The 24,637-nt window shown below is 48.6% G+C and overlaps 1 protein-coding gene across 15 annotated transcripts in view; it reads right to left on the bottom strand.

Annotated features, from left to right (window-relative positions):
• Positions 1-15,187, bottom strand: part of NFIA (nuclear factor I A) — a 248,922-nt gene extending 233,735 nt beyond the window's left edge. For 5 of the 15 annotated variants that reach the window (XM_063406963.1, XM_063406961.1, XM_063406956.1 and 2 more), the window contains exons 1-2: positions 14,779-15,182; positions 8,710-9,241 (exon numbers count right to left, since the gene is read on the bottom strand). In XM_063406963.1, the coding sequence (XP_063263033.1) occupies positions 8,710-9,241; positions 14,779-14,805 (559 nt within the window). In that variant the 5' untranslated portion in view covers positions 14,806-15,182. Of the gene's footprint in view, positions 1-8,709; positions 9,242-14,778 lie in introns of all 15 variants that reach the window. The other 10 variants (XM_063406955.1, XM_063406960.1, XM_063406959.1 and 7 more) reach the window with 7 other exon arrangements.
• Between the last annotated feature and the right edge of the window lie 9,450 nt (positions 15,188-24,637).

Here is a 24,637-nt window from a genome sequence, read left to right on the forward strand (position 1 = left end):
ATACTGATGCTATGGGCATATCATGGATATGACAAATGGATTAAACCAAGGAGCAGAACGACACTGGGTACCTTTTTGTGGCCAGGGCTTGGTGACATGGTGGCAGCTCTGGAGGATGTGCTGTCACCTGCAGCTCTCATGGGTGAATGCCATGCTGGTTTCACACCTGTGGAAGGTGTGTTCCACCCCTCTGTGCCCCCATCCAGCTCCCCACAGTCACAGCAAGAGCTGGGGATGGACACAACCTCCCATGCATCAAGTGAGTGACGTGGGCAGCAGAAACGCACTGAGCAGTCCCCCCAGGTAACACCAGGGGCTTCCCACTGCGCCCTGAGGATGTCCTGCTGGAGGACACACCCTTCTTTGATGCTTTTAAACCACCTTTTTACATCGTCAAAAGAGACAGAGCAGCAGCAAGTTTTCTCTCATTGACCAAACAACCACCAGGTACTGCACTCACATGACCCTCTCCAGCACAGCCTGTCCACCTGGCCAAACAGCCCCACTTTGGACACCTACCAACCCCATGATAATTTTGTGCTTCACTACAGATATATCTCACCCCAAAACATGAACATGCTGGAACATCCAATCATGTTCTGGCACGCATGCCAAAAAAAAAAAGCCCATGGCAACAAAGACGACAGCTTGCCAATGGCAGCTGCTGCACGCACACACAAAATTAAACTATATTCTTCTGAAAAGGGATATTATTATGGCATTTGTTTCCCCTCACCCTCACCCATTCCCTCCCAAAATAAAGGGGGAAATATCAACATGTCTCAAACACTAAGAGAGATGGATTAAAAAAAATAATAATAAAAAGAGGCATGGGATGGAGAATTCAGTTTAATCCAGTTGGGGTTGGGGTTGAATGCAAGGAGCCGCCCTGAAATATTGGCTCACCTATAGGAGTTGTACGGCATGAGCAAGTAAAACACAATTTAGAAGGCCTGGGGATGCTGAATTGCCTCAAGTTTGGTCAAACCATCCCTCAGTTACAACACGAATCTGCAAACACGCTTGTGTGCATTAAAGAACATTTGATGACACCCATCCCTGCTTCCTTCCCCCCGGTGTGGATCTGCCGAGTGCCTCCCGAGCTGCGATGCAATGCACAAGAGAGCCGTCTCCTCACTGTGAAGATAAATGTCATATTGGACCTCTGACATCATGTATTCTCCCAGTAATTATTTTTGATATCATAAGAGTTGTACAGGGTGCACAATAAAATTAAAAAGTAGAAAGCAAGGTTAATAAGATTATCGTGTTGGTATAATAGGTAATGCATTTTGCAGTATATCCTTAAATCTGCCCTCTCCAAGCATAATTAAATAACTGTGATTTATATTTTAAAGGAACGCAGACATGCCGTGTATCCTCCTACCCACATATGTTAATTACTTTAAGCCCCTAAAAATCACACAGTTGTTTGCAGCTTTTTAATCCTCATGTGTAAATAACCCGACTCAGGTCCAAGTTATGAACAATAAAGTCCAGGAAACTTTCAGAAGAGCTTCTCATTAAACCCGTCTTGATTTTATCTCGCTGATCTAATGGCACTGATGTGTGCCGAAACCCACGGGAAGGAGGAACAACTCCCCGGGGCCTTCATGCCGGCCCCGGCCGTGACACCAGGACAGCACTCGGCCCGGGAGGATGGATATTAATGGAGACAAAATCAACGCCCTTTAGGAGCAGCCGATGGATGTACAAACTCAGGACAGCCCACCTGGGTCTGGCCATGGGTCTGGCTGCACCGTGGTGGCACGGGGATGGCGGGTGACGCGAGCCCACACGCTGCGCTCCAGGCCGAACTCAACCGCGCCGCTCTCCATTTTGAGCCGCACGTGAGAGCCTGGCACACAAAATGGAGGCCCCCGTGTGTTCCACAGGCAGCGGCTCCGAGTCCAGCCCAAATCCGCCCGCGCCACATCCTGCTCCTGCATCCCCAGCCACGGCGGTGCCACACACAGAGCCAAGCTCAGGCACCCTACATCCGCCCCTGGGCAGCGACATGGGGCAAAGGTAGCCAGAAACACTTAATAGAGATATAAATACTCTGTTTTCTCTTTAAAATTATTTGCACTGTGATGATGGGATCATCTGGGCACTGTCCTTGCAGCTGGGGAGAAAACGCTGCAAGCGCCCAAAAGAACTTGCTGGGATGAAACTGCCCCACACATCCGAGGCACCATGACCCAGGTGCTGATGTCAGTCACAGTTTTTGGTGGTTCCCATAATGCAGGCAACAATCAACAACAACTAGAGATGTGGTTGCACCACATGAATGGGAAAACCAAAGCGATTAAAATGAATTTTAGTCCACCGACAAGGCTTATCTACCACAAGCCCTCACTGGCGTAAGGAAATGTCCGGGTCGGCTGCTGTTAGGAGACTAAAATAATTTCCCCTGAATTTACAGCCTGTAATTTAATCATCAGTTCCAGCCCTTGTCTGTGAGGAAAGGAGCAGGGGCAGAGCCAGATCCATGGCTCACAGTGAGGATGCCCCAAATTCATTTTGCTGGGCACAGTCCCCAAGGCATGGAGGGTCCCATACATGTAGAAAATTGCAGGCTTTTAGGGAGAGGTTGAGGGGGTTTGGAGCAGCAGGTTGGGGTTTGTTTGCTGCTTGTAAAAACCTCACCAGTGCCTGAACCAGAAGCATCAGGGGGAGGAGGAGGAGGAGGAGCTGTGAAGAAGCTCAAGGCTCAGAAAGCGAGGGATGCCCTTTCCTTTACATCCGAACGGCGAGAAAATACATAACTGTAATAATAAATAGCGGGTTTTATGAACAATTAGGATTCCACTGTCTCTTTGAAGGGTTTGAAAAGCTGACACGATGTTTTGGGTTCTCCAGATTCAGCTTTGAGGCCTCAACCAAGAGAAACATTCAGCCCCGCTGTGTACAGCAGTGACCACAACAAAGATTGTGGTTTCTCCCACACTCGCCTTAAATAGATCTAAATTAATGCTATTCATCATTGGGTGGAAAAGAAGGGAAATATAAAAGTGCAGTTGCTTGTAAAAAAGCCAGAAGCACTGGGCAACTTTCTTACCACTCACAGGCTTCTCCTGCTTCTGCACCTCGAAGCAAGGAGGCACGGAATTAACACACCCTTATACTGTCCCAACCCATCACCTGGAAAACATCCTGGGCATATGAAATACGCCTTTATCCCGTGTTTATTTGTTGTTGCTGTTGTTGTTGTTGGAGAAAGGGAAAAGCTAAACCACATGACTGAACTCCTGCCAGGGGTTCGTGATAGAGCAGGCCGTCCCGAGTGCCGCACCAGTTAGTATCTGAATTATCACGGATACTCACCGGCTCAGTTACACCCGCACAGGGACAGCAGTTGTCCCACCTAAATCCTGCTTCTGTCAGCTCCCACCCTGCTCGTGGCTGCAGCGAGCAGCCAGTCCTGCTCCCCAAAGAGGAGATCCTCCAAAGATGGGGATATCTCTCTGTGCCACGCAGGGTGTGTAGGTTGCCGTGTCTCATGTGTGCTCATGATAGGTGGGTGCATGAAATTTGGGGTGTTGAGGAGCTGTGGCTGTTCTCTCCTCATCCCTCCCAACTGAGAGAGAGACCCAGGCTCCCACCGCTGACTTTTTATGGGTACTTTTTGTAAGGCTAAAACAACACAAAATCTGCCTTCTCCTTTTATTCCTTGAGGGCAGAAATACTGTGAGATGTCTTAGTGTCACTTTTTTCTTTAAAGCTACAGATGTCTCACTTTGGCAAAAAAATAATGGAGTAGAAAAATAACTCTATCAGCCCACAAACATTAAAATCTCAGCTGAAGGTTGATCTGTTCAGGTTCTCCTGGGCATGCACTGGGAGCCCTGTGCAGGGAGCACATGTGAGATACCTGCTGCAAAGCTGCCTGAAGTGTTTTTTTGGTAAGAGTAAATGAATCTGTCTGCAGAAAAAAACCCTTTCAGGATGGTTTTAGACATACACTGGAACAGCCATGAGCTGGAATTAGGTTTTTCAAAGCATTATAGGTTGAGGGAATGTCACGGATGCTTTAAAAGTCTTCAGATAGGCGTAAAAATGACATACACAATATGCATTATCTCCACAGAACAAACACCATTTGAAATGTGCCCCTTTTTAACTACCATTATGATCTGTCTAAAGACCATTTTGGTTAAAACTTGGGAGGAAAGGAGAAGAAAAAAATAAAAAGCCCACTGATCTTACACCTGCTCTTTAGCAGTGGGAAGTAGGTTCTCAATCTGTTAACATGACCATCTGGCCAATCTGCATATCACGGCTATCTGGATTACCGTACGATGGAATGACAATAACGTAGCCAAAACAAAAGTAAAATGCATCAAAAACTAACAGGAGTGCAAGGCCTTTTGATTCCAAATTAAATAATAAATGTGGTATCAGAGCAGAGCGAGAAAGTCAGCTAAATAATTAAAAATGAGCCTTCGCTCCGGCATAATTAAGTAAACAATATGGTGTGTGTTTCTGTATGAGCCAGCAATAGTTTCCACCGTCGAGCACTCCACTTTTGCAGGGCAGCGATCGGGAGTTGAAGGCGCTGCGACAGCTCTTTCGGTGACGTACGGTATTGTCAGGACACCTCTGCCACCCCTGCGACACCCGGCCCGGCTGTGGCTATTAACAGGATTAATGCAGCAACAATCAATACCAATTGTACTAAAAGATTACGGCGCAAAGCCTCGGGTACCTCTCAGACCCCCCAAAACCTCCACGGGCGCGGGGGCTTCTGCATTAACCCGTCTTTGGGTTATTCCCATCGACGCCTCTTTATGGTGGCCCAAGTAGAATATTTTAAGTCTGTCGATGGGAACATAAAATGGGTCGAAGCTTAAAGTTCAAGGTCATGTGCTATACGCCACAGCCCAGCAATTAGCCACAGAGCATATCTAGAAGTTAAGTAAATTTTCAGTCACAGAAATAAGGTTGAGTTCTGGCTGCCTTCGAATTTAAATGTGAACAGAAAAACGAGCTCGCGTAAATAAAATCTAGCCCCACATTTTTTTCTGAAATTTGGGATCTTTAAATGTCCTTCTGAAAGATTAAAAGATTTTCTCTGCCACAAATACCTCACGAGTTTAATTCTCGCCCGAAGCGCGTAACGATGGCCGGCCAAAAAAATAAACCGAGCATTGCAGCATCGCCTCCTGGCCCACCATCCCGCTTCGGCCACTGGACAAGTCTCTAAAAACTGTGACCTCTCAGAAAATTTAACTACTTCTACTGCAAATCTGTTCCCCAATCTGACCACATTAGCAGGAGGAACTCCAAAGCAGTAAAAAACTCCAGAAAGTTCTCGGTTGAGTGCCTACTAATGAACAAAGGTTAACTTTATCTAAAAGGTCAAATGCCTGGTGGCTAAGGTTGTGACCTTAACAACTTAAATTGTGACCTTGCCACGTGCCTAGTATATTGTAGATTCTGATACAGATCATCTGGTAGAGGACCGGTCATAAATTAGCTTTACTGTTCGACTCCCACAAAGAAAACGGTTTGCCACAATGGTTTCCAACTTGTCATTTGATACAAGAGCAGAATAAGTGAAAACTAAAAAGCAAACCCAAGTTCAGGGTACGAAAATGCCGCCTGCTTTTAGTTAAGCAGATTAGAAACTGCAAACTGAGAGCAATACTCTAGATTTCAATACATTTTTTGGTCAACCTCTAATTCACAAAGCACAGATCTTCCTTTCCTTTTTTTTTTTTTTTTAATTTCTTTTTTTTTATCCTTTTAATGAAAATGACATGTAGTTTGCCCATTTGCATATTTTTGTTTTCTCTTTCTAGCCAGTTCTTAAAGAGAATAATTGATTTCAGTAGCTTTGTAAGAAGCACTATTTAAATCTGTGCACATGTGTTCCCTTACAGATGATAGTGCCTACTGAAGGAAAAGCGTGGATTCAAAGCAATAATTATCCTACATGTTTAGAAGGAAAGGGACATCTTGCTGCCGAAGTCATCTCGAATAAGGGCATCTTGGAACAGAATACTCCCCTCAAGAAAAGAAGACGAAAAGTGGGGGGAAAAAAAACAACCCACAAGAAAAAGAGAAGCGAGCACTATGGGTGAAAAGGTCACAATGGTTTTGGCACGTATCTTCAAGCACGTTTCGGAGTCTGTGCCTCCTGCCAATACTGGCAACTTCTCAAAACTTTTAAGGAGGTAAAAACATTGTTTAGTGTTTACAAATCTTCTGTACTATAGCAGATGCTTGTCAAATCCGCTATATGTAAGTTGACCAGCCTACCTAATATTTGCGCTGGCGACTTCCTCCTTATAAACACGCGGTCCATACATTTGGGGAGCGGGGTCTGATGGAGTTGGAGACAAAGGACCCTTAATATTTTTTTCTTTTGTAATTTTCCTGTTGCGCACCCGGCACAAGCTGCCATTACTGCGGGTCTGCGGGAACCAATGGCTGTCAACTTGGCCAATGTTCAGGTGTAACAAAGACTGCTGGGATACATCGGAGGGGGGAAAAAAACAGGAAAAAACGGGGAAAGAAAAAGAGGCAGCTCTACACAAGGCTTTCGGTACACCTCTGTGAAGCCATATAGACAGCGACCACGCTGTGCCACCTCCCAAAAATCATCTTGTACCCCTCCCCGCTGAGGTTTAGCAGGAATATGCCAGCACACGCTCCCGCACTGAGAGCACAATGCGATGCGTGCAATCAGCAAACAACGGCGCGGCGCGCTCTGCACGGGCGCGTGGCTGCTCACACCATCCCCAAATCTAACCCCAAAAACCGCGCCGAGGCCTCGCGCCGAGTTTCCGCGGCAAACACCGAGTCCGAAGGACAATCGGTGCGATCACTGCCTGTTGATGATGAAGGCAGGGATAAATAACAGTTCACTAATCAAGGCTACTGTTAGCCACTGGCGTGCTGATAAGATGGTATATCCATAATCACAATATTGAACTTTTATAACGTCTACTGCCCAACTGTTATAACAGGGAGAGATCCCTTGAAGCTCCCCGAAATGCTCCCACCCCTGGGTTTGGTCCTTTTCTGCTCATCCTACGTTTCTGTGATCCTGCATGCAAGCTAAGCCAAGACCGTTGGTTCCTATCAACGACTTGCGCGCTCCACGGAGGGCCTGGGAAATACAATATGGATCAGTATTTACCAGCACCATGCTATATATAAATCTAAATAATAAAAAACCGTGTGCTGTAGATCAGTAAATAGACATTTATAGCTTCTATTTGGATATCAAAGCATTTTAAATTTACAACCCCACTCCAACATGCGGAGGAGGAAACTGAGGCAGACAAAAGGGAATTGAGTCCATGGTCCCCTCAGGGCTGGAGATGGAACGGGAGGTGACCTGAAATGCCCCAACCCCAGGCTCCCTTCAGTTAGCCATTTATCCATAATGCTTCCTTCATGGTGGCCATAATAAAGCACAGAGTAAATAAATAATTTTCCTCAATATTTGCCTAGTTCCCTTTCACCATAAACGTGCAGTATGATTTACCACCTCACACCGAAGTGCAAAGTAAATGTTGCAGCTTATCTGTAGGAAATGCCATGAGGATACTCGAAAGTTATTTCCGAACAGGGATCATATCTGTAAAATCCCAGCGGCGACATTGCCTAACACAACAACCGTGGCAGGGACTCACTGCAGAAAAGCTTTGGGGAAGCCAAAACTTTCTGCAAGACCCTCTCAAAGAAGTTGGCACGGGAAATACAGGCTCCCTGGGCTGTAATTTGCTTGGTTTTCTTACCGATAAATATTTATACAGAAGTGGTTTCTACTAATATGATTCCTCTGTTTTTCCAGCCTGTCCAGCCCCTCAGCTCACAAGTCAGGATATGCTGGGGGACCCACACATCCCATAGGTGAAACTCAGGGCCTCGCACTTCACACACACACACGTTTTTCTGCACTACAATCACTCAGGAGAACTACAATAGCGTGTTATTTCATGCCAGCCAATATACTACACTTCCTCTGAGCACATCGAGCCATGCCACAGGCAGAATGTACTTTGTGTTGGAGTGGGATTCCAAGATTTTTAACACACGTTAAAACATCTCAGCTCCTCCTCATAAGCACAATATTGTCAAATCAGGAATTTTTTTCAAGACTTGCTTAGCTTTTAGGTGTATTAATTGTGGTATTCTGGGGGGTTTAAATGTCTCCTTTTCCCTCTAGCATTACTCAAGGGAATGTCTTCTACTTTCCCTCCAGTCCTGCAGGATTTACGTTCCCCATCTCATCCCTGTGAGGGGTGAGGGTACCTGGTATTCCTGACCCACAGGCCTCAGGCATCTCTAGCCGTTCTGGACAACTTTGAGCATAACATATGCAAACTTTATTTAAAAAAAAAATTAAATTAAAATCTATCTGCTTTCTCCCAAAACTGGGATAAAGGAAGCCATGTATGGCTGCAAGCCCTCCTAGGACAACATTTAGGATAATACCTGTGAAGGATGCCCAAAATGCTGTTAACCGCGGGAAAACAAGAGCCACTTTTGTGTGGCTGCACCTTAAAAACCCCATTAAAAAAAAAAATAAATAAAAGTGAGGGGGGGAGTTTTGGCACCCTCCTCGCCACCCCGGGAGAGCGATAAACCGGCACCCCCAGCTCCCTCCCCGGCTCATGCAGCCGCCACCGGGGCACGGCACCCGGCACGGAGATAACCGAAAAGTTGGAGAAGGTGGTAGAGAAAGGCACTTACCTGCTGCGTGCACAAAGTATGCCAAATATAAATCGAGTTCCTTAACAGAAACTCCTATATGGTGGGGCTGTACGCACAGCCCGGGGTTAGAGCACTGTGGGGACTTTACAAGGCGCTCGCCATCAGTACTTTCGAGCGGAATACCTTTAAATAAAATCACCATAACAAGGTCCAACCTCCAGACCTTATCTGCCTGGCGAAGGCAGTCAATTCTTCTCATCTTGCCCTTCTGGTCTGGATTGGAAAGAACGCAACACGGAGGCTTTTTTCCTGTGACTGTGAGAACAAAATCCTCCCGAAATTCAGGCCTGATATCTTTCCGGAGCTTTGCCAGAAGTCTGGATGCCCATTTTTGCTTTACCTCGGGTTTTTCACTTAGCAGTTCGTCCTTCACGGCTCTCTCTTCCTCTTTTGACATGCGTTTTTCATGTTTTTTGAAGTATTTTCTTTTTCGGGCTTGCAGGTTGAACCACGTGTATGCAAACGCTCGGACGTGAGGCAGAAGTGCTTCGATGAAGGGATGAAATTCATCCTGAAAAAAGTTACAGAGAAGGGTTGATGTCACCGAAACCATCAACAAAGAGCCTTCAAAAACGGGGTTTTTGTGGGATGGTGAGATTTAGGAGGGTGCTGATAAATTTTAAGGGCTGTGGGACCCCTCGCTGATGGACCCTGAACCCGTCACCACCGCATCCCCGCTTCCCTTTTGCGCCGACCCGAAACCTCCGCTCCCGCCCCCCAAAAACAGGGTCCAACTTCAACCAAGCGCCCAGATGGAGATGGTGCGATGCTGGCACCCTTTCCCCAATCCCCAAACCTTCAAAAAATAAAAAAAAAAGGAAAAAAAAAGGGCAGAATGAGTTAAAAGCCAAAAGCTCCTTTGCAAGTCCACTTTCGGAGTGCGTATCTCCCTTTGCTCTCTCCCTGACCCCGCTGCTTGCGGTGTAGCCAGCGTTTGCCCGCCAATTTGGCAAATCCTAAACATTTGGATGCCAATCAATGTTTGTATGGGGAAGTCTAAAGTATAGTAAAACTTTCCCTAAGATATATTTGGAAATAGCAGCCGGCAGAATAGTAAAATGCCACTATAGCTGTATATACAATTACAATGAAGGGTGGTTTTCACTCTGGCTCACAAACAGCGAAAGGAGTGAGAAGTACCGCGGTCGATTTATCCCACAAGCACAATCATAACTAACATTAAAATCCTAGAAAAAGCAAGCCTTGCAATTTATCTTTTTTTTTTTTAATATTTTTGTTTATATTTAGTCAAAACAAGAAAAAAATTTGCTATCTGGACATATTAGGGAAAGTCAAACTCTGAGCCTTCCCATTAAAAAAAAAAAAAAAAAAAACCCAGGAAAAAATTGAAAAACACAATAACAGAAAACTGTAGCACAACTTCTGCAAATACACAAAGAATTATTAATTGCATCACATTTTCAGATATTTAAAAAGAAATGCCCTACTCGGAAAGTTAGTTTGGCCATCCAGAGACACTGCTTGCTTTGTGTAACGAGGAGTTAAAGATCACCCCTCTCCCTTGGCACAAAAATAATCGCAATTAAAATTATGCTGACGCTAAAAAAAGGTGAGAAAGACCCCTTGATTTTTTTTTTAATAATTATATATATATAGGTATATTTTTTTTTCCTCACTAAGTACTACATAAATCAGCCAAAGAGATCAAAACATATTATAATATACTGGGGCCATGCTTCTTGTTTTTTCCCTGAATAAATGAATGATCCAACTCCAGGCTGCACATAAAAACGTATCCAGCCTGTGGGGCCTGATCCAGTGCTGCGTGCTGGGGACGTCCCTACTTCCAGTTCCTCCTTTTCTCAGGATTGGGCCCTCCAGGAGGGAAAAATAAAGTATTTGTGCAACGTTTTCCCCAGCATGGGAAAAGCCACCCGCTGCCTACCCCTGTGCGAGGAAACATTGGGGATTTTTAGATTAACAAACTAATTTTTTTTTTTTTAATTATCCCATGGAGTACATTTTTTACCCAAATCATTATGGGTCTTACAAATATGGTTATTAAAACAGACATCTTACTTCCTTTCAACACTTTATTTTAATTTGCATTGTTCTTTTCAGAAATTATGAAAAATTGAGAAATCAATAGTAGAAATATCTATCAGCAAAATCCTGTCGTAATTCAAGACCTTCTGCTGACTTCCCAAAAGCTTTCATTGCACTTATTTTGAGTGGCCCCACAATTCTAGATACTTAAATCTATAGGTAGCACCATTGCATTTATTTTTATTTTAAACACAGATTGTTAAAAACTTTCCTAACAGCACAATATATTTCATCAGAGCAGAGCGGCAGCAATCTAAGTACTAGGAGTGATTACTAAAATAAAAGCAGGTAAAATAAAATAAATCACTCCGGTGATTGGCACATTCCTCTTTTTATTCCCCCTCCTCTATGGGAAAAGATGATAGTTTCAAATTTCAATAAAGTTTAAAAAAAAAAAAAGATTGCTGTGAGTTTGCAGTCGGCAGATTCAAAAAGTGAGAGGAGGCACAATCCCAGCACATGGAGCTGCTCTCACCCACCAGAAACAGCTCTCACGGAGGGGGGTGAGGCAGGGGGGGTGAAAAAGAAGAAAAAATATAAAAACTACAGGTTTCTACAAGCTATTAAAAATAATCAACCCTCCCTCCTGATCCCTCCTGTCCTTCCCTTTCCCCACTCAGGGAGCGTCAAGGAAAAAAGGCCTTTTGTCAAGTGGAAGTTTATCTGCGAAGGTACACAGAGCAGAGAGGCTCAACAGCCCCACAGCGAGCCAGGGCAGCGCTTCCAGCCTTCCCACTTTCCAAACACGTCTTGGTACATCCTGAAATATTTTAACTTTTCTGCTTTAAGCAGCGCTTTGTCCTGCCTGATCTCATGTGCTTGGGACTTTTTTGGCTCGGTGCTGGATAACATCCAAGAGAGAGTTGCTTTAACCTGCGCTAAAGCTGATTTCTACAATGTGAACCTGAAAAGGGAGGTAAAAACAACATCCAAAAATAAAATTAAAAAAAAAAAAAAAACCATTAAAAAAAAACACTAAACCACTTTAAAGGGAGGGGGGAAAAAAAACCAAGATGCTTTTTGGTGCAAAGTCAGGGTCTGTGGCTGAAGTAAATGAGAAGCACCGCTGCTCGGGCGCGAGGTGTGCAGGTCCCTGTTACACCCTAACGTGTCTTTTCAAAATGGTGCATGAGGAGAAAAGGTTAACGACTCATAAACAGACCAACTTTCAAAGTGTCTTGGTAAACACGCTGCTCCGGAAAATCGCACCGCTTCAATCTCGGCGCTGAGGTATTAGCAAAGTCCAAGTGGAAATAAAAGCAGCCAGGACTGATCAAACAGAATTGGGCTGGACGCGGGGACGGAGGGGGGGAGCAGCTTCTGCACAATGCAATTTTTTATTTCAGTGGCATTACAGCCTCCCCCAAAAAACCCCAAAAGTTTTGGAAATGTGTCAGTGCAAGTGTGCTAACAGATGTGCAACTTGTCTGCAGCCTCGCTGCAAAATAGCAGGATTTTAAGGAACTGGTAGAAAAGGCAATGATCTCTCCCTTTCCACAAGTTAGCTTGAAGGGAAACTTTGAAAGTATTTGACAAAGCCGTTTGCTTCCCCCCCTCAGTGTTGGATGGGTTACCTAAAAATAATAGACACCAGAAAGCTGGCAAAGCGATAATAAAAAGTTGGGGTTTTCTTTATTGCACTCCTCTCCAAAGTTTAAGGATACAGCTCTTCCGAGAGCTGCCTGTTTCTAAGCAGCACAAAAAATTTGGGCTGCACAGTTCTGTACTGTTTATCCTAAAATTCTCTTCTGCTCTTCAAAAAAGTGTTAAAAAAACCAAAACAAAAACCTTAAGACAAAAGAACCCCAACCCAAAGGCGCCTGCGATAATGTAATCCTGCAAAGGAGGCTTTGAAACAATGTATTTCTGCAGATCTTTTTGAAATTAAGCCAGCTACAGAGACCCTTACTAATATTTTTACAATCCATTTGCTTGTAAATCTGAGGAGATGTGCATATGTTCCCCAACTATTTCCTAGCTCCTCAGCAGATATGTAAATGGAACGATGTTTGGATTTTTCCTGACAGATGACACAAAATGCTTGTGCCATTTCGGTTCCAGGGCTTGGATAAATATGCTCAGAACCAGGATTTCTGTTTGTTTTCCTTTTCTAACCCACTTTCAAGAGCTTTCCTTTAAATCTGAACCAAAACTTGGGAAAAAAAAAAAAAAAGAAAAAAAAAAAAAAAAAAAAAAGAAAAAGAAAATCCTTCCCGAAACTTGTATCAATAAAAGCTCTTGAAATGATAAAATAGGAAATTACTTGCAATAGCTCACGGTTTGCCACTTTTTTCTATGGAAAAATGATAGAATCACCTAATTGATCCTTCGGAGGGAAGAGTTTGTCAGGAGGCCTCTAATCCTCCTATTACTTTTCCAAACGTGCAGCAAGAATGCAAGATTTTCCTAACGGAGTCAAAGCACATGCCTGGCTTTCTGCTTTTCTTTTGATAAATTAAAAAAAAAAAATAAAAAAAAGGGGGGGGGAACACGGAGGGGGGGGACGGGGACACGACACGACTGGGCCAGGGAGCAAGCAGCCCATGGATTTATTTTCTCTCCTTAATGTGCGACTGGGCCTACTGAGCCCCAGGAGCCCCACGTGGAGATGCCAAGAGCGTCGGCGCTGCGGGCCCTGCACGGAGCGTCCGGGGGTCCCTCCTGCAGCCGCTGCGCTGACAAAAACCAGGTATTCCTCAGAGTTGAATTAAAGGCACAAACTTTGCCCAGGCACAGCCCGGAGTTGCTGCATCCCATCCTCTGCAAACTCCCGCTGCTCACACTTTTCCTCCTGCCTTTTGAGCAAGTGTACGGTTTGCGAGTTTCGTGCCCCAGCCAGCCTGGTGTTTTCTCGCCAGCACCCCAAAAATTTGGGGAGGCTGAGGAAGGAGAGGGGACCGCAACGGGATTAGGGGACAAAACTTTTGCAGCTCTTCGGGCTGCCTGAGAAGCTGCCGCCCCTCTCCCTGCAATTCCTTGCCTTTTTCTCGACGGAAAGAGCCCGGAGAGGCTTTCTCACCGGGAGAAAAAAAATATTCCAATTAAATTAATAAGAATAATGTAGTCAAAATCTCCTGCAGGAGGAAATAATCTGGGGTTTGAGTCCGCCACAAAGCATTTCCTCGTTAAACCATTATATCCTGCTAATTGAAGGGGTGTAATTCAGCGTCCTGCAGCAGCGCGCGGGGAAAAGGGGGGCCGGGGGCTCCGCGGCCGCGCAAGCGGGGGGCACCGCGGAGCGACACCCCCCCTCCACTGCCCGCACAGCCCCGTCCCGCCGCGAGCGGGGGGCGCAAAAGTTGCGCCGAGTGCCGCGGGGGCCCGATCCGCAGGCGGGAGGGTGGCGGGGGGGGACCCGCGACACACGCGGGACAAGTTTGCGGGTGTCCGTGTGGGGGGACACACGCACGGTCCCCCGGCTGGGGCGGCCTCCGCGGGTGCGGAGGGCGCTCCGCGCGGGGGCGGCTGCACCGCGCCGCACCGCGGGAGCGAGCCCAGGTGCGGGGGACGGTCCCTCTCGCCGTGCCCGGGGCGCTGGGGGGGCGCGGAGCCGGCGCGGCCGCTCCCGCGGAGCCCCGGGCGCGGTGCCGGGGGGTGCGGGCCGCGCCGTGCCCGGGGCAGGGAGGGCGCAGCGGCTCCAGCGCTGCCCCGGGGCCGTGGTGCGGGGCGGTGCGGGGCGCTCCAGCGCGGGCGGCGGCATCGGCGGCATCGATCGCGGATGACCAAGCACGGCGGGGCCGTGCGGGTCGTCCCGCAGCACCGCGCCCGCGCGGGCCCCCCCGTTAATTAAAGCATTAATAAGTAGGCGCCATTAGCCATGTGCCGACACAAATGGCCGTGCGGGAAGGGGGTGGAGGGGGGGGGATGCGAGCGAAAGGCAGCAAAGTTAGTTTCGGCGAGCGGCGGAGGTGCCCCTTCCCCGGCGCGCACGGCCGCGCACCCCCGCAGCGCCGGCCCCACCGCGCCCCGGCGGCCGCTTACCTGGGTGAGACAGAGCGGAGAATACATGACTGCTGCGGGGGGCTGCGGTTTGGAGGTGTGCGTGTGCGGGGAGAGAGGGAGAGAGAGAGGGGGAGAGAGACAGAGGGAGAGGGAGAGAGAGGAGGGGAAAAAAGAGAGAGAGAGAGGAGAGGAGGGGGAGCCCCGAGCCTGCTTCTTGCTTTCACATTTCCAACTCTGCCAAACTGCAGCCAGCGCGGAGCCGCTCCATGAGCTGAACTTTAACCCCGCCTCGACTTTCCCGCACTACGCGCTCGGCATGCCTGCCCCGCGCGCCGTTAAAGGCATAGCGCTCGCTGCGCGCCCCTCCGCCGCCCCCGCTCCGCGCCCCTCCGCTCCGCTCCGCGCCCCTCCGCTCTGCGCCGCGCACCGCCCGCCCCGCGCCCCGCGCCGCCCGCCCGCGGGGGCGGGGAGGGGCGGGGAGGGGGCTGCGGCGCCGCCGCCTCCCTCCGCCCCGCCGCCCCGCAGCGCGGCCAGCCGCGGAGCCGAGAGGCGAGCGGGGCTCGGCTCAAAGTTTTCCTCTTTTTGCAGGGGAGGGGGGGAAGGTTGTGTATTTTTTTCCTATCATAATTGTTATTTATTTATTTATTTATTGTGCTCTTCCCGGGGGCTGCGGCTCCGCTCGGCCCTTGACCGTGGAGCGATGGGGCGTGGGGGGAGCCGGGGGAAGCGGCGTTGCCTTCCACAACTTTCCCCATCGCCTTTGGCACTTGTCATTTTAAATCAAGCGCTTTAGAATCAAGGGTGCTTATTCCACTTTAAAAAAAATAATAATTTTCTTCCAAAAAATAGCAACACATAAATTCCTCGGCACATCGCACTCCCCCCTCTTTCTTACTTATGAAATCTAAAAGTGAAGCGCTTAAAATTAAAAATACCCCCGCGCCTCCTGCCACTTCTGGAGCGCATTGTCTTGGCACCGGCAGCGTTTGGGTTTGGGGTTTGGATGCTCTCCAGCCCGCTCCTGGGGACTCGCAGGGTGTCCCGGGTGGTGTGTCCCCCCCCTTTCCGCTTGGGAATAGCGTTCTCCACTGATGCTGGAGGCAGTTTAGGTGACCCCCGCGTCCCTGCGCGTAGTCGCAGCCTTTTTGGAGGGGAGGGGCGGGGGGGGAAACACGACACACGCAGGGAAAAATTCCCATTTACAGGGGAAAAGGAGGAAAAATCCCCTCCCGCAGCTTGTTTCGGGGGTGGAGGGGGAGGGGGTTGTGTCCCCCACTCGTCCATGCCGCACCGTTCCCAGCCTTTTGCGGTTTCCAGCATTATCTTTTAAGTAACTTTTGGCGCCCTTCGGGAGACTTTTGGCCGCGGGACGGCTGGTTGCGCCCTCTAGGCAAGGGCCACGGTCAAGTGCAGCCCCACCGCAGCCACGGACACCCCCCCTCCCCCAAAAAATAGATCGACAGCACCTTCCCCCACCCCAGAATATTTGAGCGCTAAACGGGTGGGCGCGCAAGTTATCCTCATTTTTCCCAACTCAGCGTTTTGCTAGGCACACTTTAAAAAAATAAATAATTTTTTAACTGTGGCCCTTTTCTTTAATAAAAAAGCTTTTTTTTTCCTCTCTTCTTCTCCCCTCCCCTATTTTGGTTTTTTTTTTGGGTGCTAAATCCGGACGTTTCCGAGGCTCCGGCCCCGCCAGCGGCCCCGTCCCCGCGGGGCGCCGCCAACTTCGGCGGAAAAGGCGAAAAAAAAAAAAAAAAGAAAAAAAAAAAAAAAAGAAAAGGAGAGAAAAAAATAAAAAGAGGAGAAAAAAAAAAAGGAGGAAAAAAACCGAGAAAAAAAAAAGGCGCGCCCCTCCCCCCGGGGGAGTTCAAACGTCGCAACACCCACCCCCACTGCTGATTGGGCCGGCGTCGGTGACGTCACAAGGCCCAGCCCCGCCCATTGGTCCCCGGCGCGGTCCGTCACATCCCGCGCCCGGGCGCGTTTCTTTGTGCGCGGCCGCGGGCGCTCCAGACGGCGCGCACGGAGCCGGCGCGCACGTACGGGCGGGGAGGGGGGAAAGGGGGGGAATCTGTCAAGCTCAGCGGTTTTCTCAAATCCCTGACCAAAAAAAAAAAAAAAAAAAAAAAAAGAAATTAAAAAAGCAGCTGCGGCGCAGCTCTGCGCGCCCGCGCTCCCTCCGCGCCCAGAGCCCGCGCAGACAATAGAGAATTCCCTCTGAGAAAGCGTGGGAATCGGGTTAAAAATACAAAACCAGGAGTTTAAGCGGCGCCGCGTCCCACGGGCAGGGATAAGAGGGATAACACGGATAACAGTGCAAGAGAAACTTTGCGGGCTCTGGCGGCTGGCGGCACTTTTTTTTTTCTTTTTCCGCATTTTTTTATATTTTTTATGGCTAAAATCGACTCGCAGCCGTTGGGAACCGGAAGGGAAAACCCGCCGCAGCCAACTGCCGCCGGCTCTTAGGTGGGATGTGTTGGGATTTTTTCTTCCCTTGGGCTTTGGGCTGATCTGGGGGTTTCGGTGGCTGCGGCGCGGGGCGAGCCAGGGTCGGAGCGGGCGTGCCGGGCGCTGCCGCCGCCGCCTCTCCCCGCTCTGCCGGGTGGGCTCCCAGTGCCCGGGACTTTGCAGAAGTTACGAGCAATTCGGCAGCCTCCCGCCCACCTCCCTCCTCCTCTTCTCCTCCTCCTCCTCCTCTCCCCCGCCCCCGCGTATTTCCGCAATCGCCGCGATTCGCACAGGAGCCCCGCACCGGGGGGCGGCGGGGCTCACGGACATCCCCCGCATCCCCCCGCACACCGCCGGGCGGCCCCGCTGCGGGCCCGCAGTGTCCCGCCCCCGCAGAGCCCCTTCCCGGCCGCGGGAGGACGGCGGGGGCAACCCCCCCATCCTGCAGGGATAACCACCCCCCTCACACGGGTAAAACCCATCCTGAACGGGGAACCCCCTTCCCCTCCTCACGGGGAACCCCAACCTCCGCACGGGTACCCCCCCCGTGCGCAGCCCTCTCCGGCGCGGAACCCCCGTCCCTTGCACCAGCAAAGCTCCTTTGCTGCACGGGCAAAGTTACCTGGCGCTGGCAAACCCCCCCATCCTCCTTTGCACCTCTGCACCCCCCGTGCTTTGCAAACCCCCCAGGCTTTGCTCCCCCCGGTGCGGGGAAGGTGCGGGGCCCCCCCGGCCGGGGGAGGACCGATCGTCCCCGCAGCGCTGCCGTGCCTGGGAGCGCTGCAGCAGCTGAGCTGCAAAGTCTCCAACTTACACGGCACCCCTAAAATAGTCCTGATTTCATCCCTGAAAGGATTTCCTGGCTTTGTGTGTCTTAACTAGCCTTGGCCATTTTTGTAGAATAACCCCATTATTCACAGCTCCGAGGGTACAATCTGCTAAAGTCACTTAATAAAAAAAAAAAAAACAACCAACCAAAAAAACACAGAGGAGAAAGAGAAACCTTCAAAGGGCGTGAGAAATAAAGGCAAACAAACAATTGTCTGTGGCTCTCAGCTCCCCTTGATCGTGGATACCCGCTTCATTAACAGGAGAAGCATTATATGCTTAAAACTGGAAGCCTCAAGATGCGTGATAATACTGCAAAATTAATTTGGGGGGGGGGGAGGGAGAGCAAGTGGATCTGAAGGTTAATTGCTATTTTTTGACAACAAAGTGAGACTTCAACTCACACAACTCATAAGGAGCGGTGTGGTTACCCCTCTGAATTTACTGCTTTTAATCCACTTGGGCAGGTATTTAAAGACACAGGGGTTGCAGCCGCAGCATAGTGAGTACAGAGACCAAAAAAAAAAAAAAAAAAAAAAAAAGAGTAAGAAAGTAGAAACCCCTGAGACAGTGATTTTCAGTTTGCAGGTTGGGAGCCCCAGAGCCGTGCTGGTGACAGCGCGGCTCCGTCCGCGGCAGCGCGTTTGAACCTCCCGGCAGCAGCTCTGCTTTCCTGGTCACCTCCTGGTGACCCCTCGGAAGGAGCCCGCCGATTCCCAGCGGTCTGGAGACCACAGGTTGGAAACCACTGGTTTTGCATAAACTTGTGTTATGCGGCGCAGGCTTAGGTCGCGAGGGCTCCTCTTAGCAAATTGTCGGAGGATGATGTGCACTGCATAAATTAAAACATCATGTCCCCTTGCCATGTGAAAGCATTATTAAAAGAAGCATAATAAGGGATTTCCACCATGTTATCAAGCGTACAAAGAGAACTCCGAATGGGAGGGATGGCTGTCATCGGGGTAGAACAAGCTGGGATTTTGGAGAGGCTTGAGAAGCGCTTTGAATAGCCCGTCAGTTGGACAAGGATCAGCGCTGACAATAGCCGGGCTATATGTGGTATGGCCTGTTAACATACAGCAGCAATCATTAAAGGCCTGAGACAGACAACGGGGCTCTCCTGGGCCCTGAATGATGTTGGTGGCTTTGGGAGAGCCACTGTGGCTGCCCTGGGAGCAGCTTCACCCCGCTGAGAGCCAGAAGCCCCCTGAAATCGCTCAATCCTGATCCGTTTTCCTTAGACCTTAGAGCCACACGTTGCTGACTCACATCCCCAAGAGACCTCAGTGCCAGTATGGTTGATGGAAATCAATGCCCAGATGTTGTCCCACAACCCACTATGGAACTATCTACAAATCCCAGTAGAAATCTCATGGAGAAAGCAGTAGTTTAGTGCCATGCCTGACCTTGTCCACCATTCGCCATGAAATCAACAATATTCTGAAGCTACCAAAAATGAGAGTATTCTGTAAGACTCTCTCCGGGGAAGAGATTGTATTTTATTCCACAAGTACACAGAGAACTGGGCATATAACAGGGATTTCCTCCTTAGTTTAAAGGCTCCAGATCTTGAAGTAGTGTTCCCCACAGCAGGAGTGTTAGAACACAATGATATATAAGGTGCCTTCCAAACCAAGCCATTCTGTGATTCTACAATAAACACCGTGGTTTTGTGAACACTGTGTCATCCTAAACAGGAGGGCAGAATTTTCAACTTTCAGGCTCCAAATTTCAGGGGATAGCTTAAATAAGCAGAGTAGTACATTTGATGGAAATTCTCACCTCACACCACTAAATACATGTCAATAATAACATTTTTCCATGCAATATTTTCTGTCCATTGCCATGATTCCCAGCAGGAGAGCAGAAGAAGTACTGCAGTCCCTATCTGGCAGATGAAAACGGCTACACCATTTGGGGTCTGGGCCATGGGTGCATCACCAAAGCCACATTCACGTGGGGAATTAAAGCAGTTGTGCTAAGTGGGAATAAGGACACTAAAAACTGGTCACTCTTTGTGTGAAAAGACCTGCTCTGACCGTGAGCTCCTGGCGGCACCGCTGCCTGGCACGGCCGTACGCGGGGCGCTGGCCCCGGAGCCCGGCGCGTCGCAGAAATGCTGCAGAGTTGTAATGCATTTCCACAGGGTCTCGAGTCCATTGCGAAATGCACTGTGCAGGAAATAACTTCCCAGCAAAAGTGTGCAGACTGCAGAAAGGAAGCAAAGGAACGGACAGAGGCGGGAGAGGCAGTGTTTCCCCTTTTGTTTTGCTGTAGATTTTCTTATGGGGAGCAAAATAAGTGGTAGCACTTTCAACATAAAAACCCCCTTACAAGCAGGGTTTATTTGAAAAAATGAAATACTCCTTGAAGTGAAAGTTCCCTATGAAAGTGAATGCAGTTTAATAAGCTCGCTGTGGTTTACGGGTGGGCTTGAGCAGTGCCCGTCAGCCCAGGCCACGCCGTGGGCCAGCAGAAACCTAAAACTCCCTTCCCACCATGTTGATGCCAGCATCCAGCTGGATAAATCCCCTGTTCACAGCCAGGAAAGACACAAATAGGTACAGCCGTCCTGAGCTGAGTTTTATTTGTACACAGTCCCGTGGTGGTACCGCTGCTGGAAGCAGAGGGACACCTCTCACAATGGTACGAAATCTTTCTCCAGTGATACGGAGTGATTACAGCACGCAGAACTGATACTGCTGTTGTCCTAAATCCAATGTTTTATCGGGCACTTTGGCATAAACACTTTGGTCCTAATCTCGCACACCACAATGAAAATTTCACTTGATAAAGTTTGCGCAAGAGTGGTATAAACATGGTGTGGCAAATACTGTTTATATACCTATCCACACCCATCCACACTCTATTTATGTTACCATATTATATGTCCATGCATTGTCATATTTATTTATGCAATCTATTTCTCAAAAATAAAAGTCCTTTGTCCCTGCTTTTACATGAGAACGTTTTACATTCAGGGTTCGCTCAGAACATAAAAGCTGAGATTCAATACGGGCTGTGAAAAATGAACCTGAAGAATTGCTGACTGGACTTTTGTAAAGTTTCAGATAGCACAAACAGCTTTGTGACAAAGAAAAGTTACATCTAAGAGAAAACAGGAATATTAATACTAATATTAAACATCAACCTACGCTGCTGAGAAGCAGTGGTGGTCTTTTAGCCCTCATTAACATGCATTCCCTGCTGCCCTTTGCTGCAGGCTTTTCTCTGGAGTCTGTAACTTTCACAATGAGATGGGCATTATTTCCCCAAATTAATAAATAAATAAATAAAAATCAAACCAGTAATCTGCTTCACTGCTAAGTAGGTTTTTTTTCACATTTCTTATCTATGCTAAAGTTATGGGAAGAAAATAAATAATAATATGAGTGGCCTGTTCAGACGCAAACTCACAACTTTGTGCCTAGGTTAGACAGGCTGGTTAGAAGGGCATGGTAACAAGTGCAGGTTTATTACTGCTTTTCTGGCACAAAATTTATCTGCAATTCTCTTCTGCAATTATTTTTTATAAAACACTTTTAGCCCTGCTAATCCAGACAGCACATGAGGTCTGATCATTTTCCTTGCAGGTACAGAGCAGGAAAGTTTTCCATCACAAGTTTTCTTACCTCTGTCTCTTTTCTACTATTAAGAATACCTCTTTCAGCCCTAAATTATGTATTCTTTAAAAGGTGATATACTTTTCATAGGAAGGACAGGCACTAACACAAAGTAGTTTAGAACCCCCCACTTCTATCCCATAAACTTCAAACTAAATTAGGGAATTAAAAGTAATACTCCTTCTCCAAGATTAGTAACTTTTTACTTCTCTACTACTTCTAATTTTATAGACAACTTCATAACATGCAAGGATTGAGCCATAAAAGCTGTGCTGTAGCTCACATGCAAAGGTTGGCTGTAACAACTCAAAAACCTGCACGAGACCCAACGCTTCTGCCTAAAAGATTTTGTAAAGAAAACACAGAGTGAAGTGCACCCAGCCCCTTTTGCTTGCTCTGCCTTTTCCCAGTGCCCGTGGCTCCTTTGGAACAGCGAAGGAGATGTGTTAGTCTCAGCACCTGAATTTTTTTTTTTTTTTTTTGAAGTCTTTATTACTGTAATTCACTGACCTGCCGCATTGTAAGCCCTGGCAATATAGATCCCTTCACTGGGCACCCTGCGCTGGAACTGGATCTCTCTGGAGAAGCTGCTTTGTTGGGCTTTTATTTGCAGAAAGGGAGTTTTTCTTTAAAAAAAAAAAAAAAAAAAAAAAAGAAAGAAAAAAGGAAGTGTAATCCGTGTGGGCTGCCTGTCACAATCACTGCTTTCCTCTCCTAACAGCAGGGAGAAGGTGAGAGCATCCTCTGCTCACCCGACTGTTGTGTTAACTTCTATACTGGGCTGGGAAGATTTCCATAGGGTAACCCCCGGAACCAGCAGGCGCGATGCACAGGTGGCCCTTTACAAAGGGATACGCTCAGCTATGGTTTTATTTGGATTCCTGGAAAAGCACATAAATCACAACACCGCCCCACGTACGTATGCCCGACCCCTTCCTTAACTTCTTGCATGAAAAGGTTATTTCTGAGCCTTTGCAGCAGGTGTACGTACGCTCATGAAGCTCGTGGGCAAAGACACACTGAGCGCATTATTTCTCCCACAGTAAACCAAAAACCCGAGCCAGGAGATCCCCCAGCCCAGCTCCCCCCTCCTCCAGGAGGAAATAAGCATTTCCTTAAAAATATTCTATTTTTTTTTTATCCTCTTCAGATTCAGATTGTCACTAAATATAGAAACTCTTGTAGCCACACAAACCGTGCATCGCCCCACAGCTGCTCATTTGCAATTTGTTCCTGCACTTAAAAATCTCTTACTGCTACAAATAAACTTCGGGAAAGTTACATCCCAATAAACAATGAGGTGTTGTTTAAAATTACATGTGCTACTGTATTATTAGGTCTCTACCGACACTACAATTATCTTTTGAAGCTGGCAATAACGCATTAGCTGTTCAGTCAGACGTAGAAATAGACTGGTGGATAAGCCCTCTGCCATTTTTATGAATGGAAAATATTTTAAAAGATTGTTTCCACTTTCTTCTTTGTCCTCTCCCCCGAAAGGAGCCCCCGCGCCGGCACTCTTTCCCCACGTCACTTTAATATTCATATATTTTATCCATACATTGCGATACATGATTAACTGCCTCCCCCCTACCACACACACATCGCCCCGAACAATACAGATACTTATTGGATTAACTACTCAGTCCTCGCTGGAAGGAAAGCGGTATCCGTGAGCTCTCGCTTTTATTTGCACGTACAGTTGAAGATCTGTGGCATGACAACAAAAATAAATAATTTTAAAAAATTAAAAAAAAAAAAAAAAGGAAAAAGTGGATAATCCCTACGCGGGAGCGCAGTGTCCGCCGCAGCATCCGCCCGCTCCGCGGCACCATTTTTACTCGCCCAGGGAGTTCGCAGCGCGGCGGATCCTGCCCGGTTTTGCCCGATTTCTGCCCGGTTTTGCCCGATTTCTGCCCGGTTTTGCCCGATTCCTGCCCGCTCCCCGAGCAGCCGCTGCCCGGCGTGGGCGACCGGGATGGGCGTCGCAGCTCCGCGTCCTCCGGGCCCCCCCTCCGGCACAGCCTTGGCACCGCATCGGGGTGGGGGCAGAGAAAACACAGGAGCGGGGCGGAAAGAATTAAAGCGAAGCCTTTAAAGTTTGCTGTTTGATTTTGGTCTGCGTCTGGATTCTCTGGAGGAAGGAGGGGGGGAATAAATAAATAAATCTCGCAACCTGCCAGCTCTGCCTTCCCAACGCTCGCCAAGTCACTGGTAGCCATTTTCATCTAAGGTACAGGAGGAGGAAAGAAAAAGGAAAAAGAAACCCAAAAAATCTTTAAGAAAAAAGCACCCGAAATAAAGGAACCAAGGCAGGAAAACCCCGCGGAGCAGCGCAGACCGCGGCCGCTGCAGCCGCTCCGCGCCCGCGCACTCCCCGCCGCTCGCTCCCTCGGCCCGCGGGCTGCCGAGGGTTTTTCCCTGTATTTCCCCCCCTTTTTCTTTCCTTCCCTCACACCCCATTTTTTCCTTTTCTGTTTTTTGGGGGAGTTTGAGGGTTTTTTGTTGTTGGGTTTTTTTTTTTCCCCTTTCCCCCTCTCTTTTGCCGCAGTCTCCGTCCGGCGCTGGGCGAGTCCCGGCAACCCGCGCCGGCGAGGAGCTGATTTATCGCTGCTCCAGCCCCGGCTCGCAATTCTGTCACTCTAAATCACGCACATGCGGAGAGCGGGAAGGTTTTGGCCAGCTCCCTGCCCCCTCCCCCACCCCCCCCCCCCAAAAAAACTAAAAATATAAATAACGAAAAGAAAAAGGTACAGGGGGGAGAAATCCAGGGGAGAGCCGGCGCCCCCCGACCCCCGCTGCAAAATAAAGTCTCAATAAAAGTGGCGGGGGCGGCGCGGAGGGCGGGAGGGATGGAGGGAGGGGGGCACCTGGCAGCCGCCGCGCCCCCCCGCGCCCGCCCCCGCCGCTCCCCGCGGCGCCTCCCGGGCCCGGCTCTGCGGCGGGGGCTGCGGGGGGACCCCCGGGCTCTCCCGCCCAGCGTGGTCCTCCCTGCC

This window comes from Prinia subflava, chromosome 10, assembly GCF_021018805.1.
Source record: "Prinia subflava isolate CZ2003 ecotype Zambia chromosome 10, Cam_Psub_1.2, whole genome shotgun sequence".
In the NCBI taxonomy this organism is placed as follows: domain Eukaryota; kingdom Metazoa; phylum Chordata; class Aves; order Passeriformes; family Cisticolidae; genus Prinia; species Prinia subflava.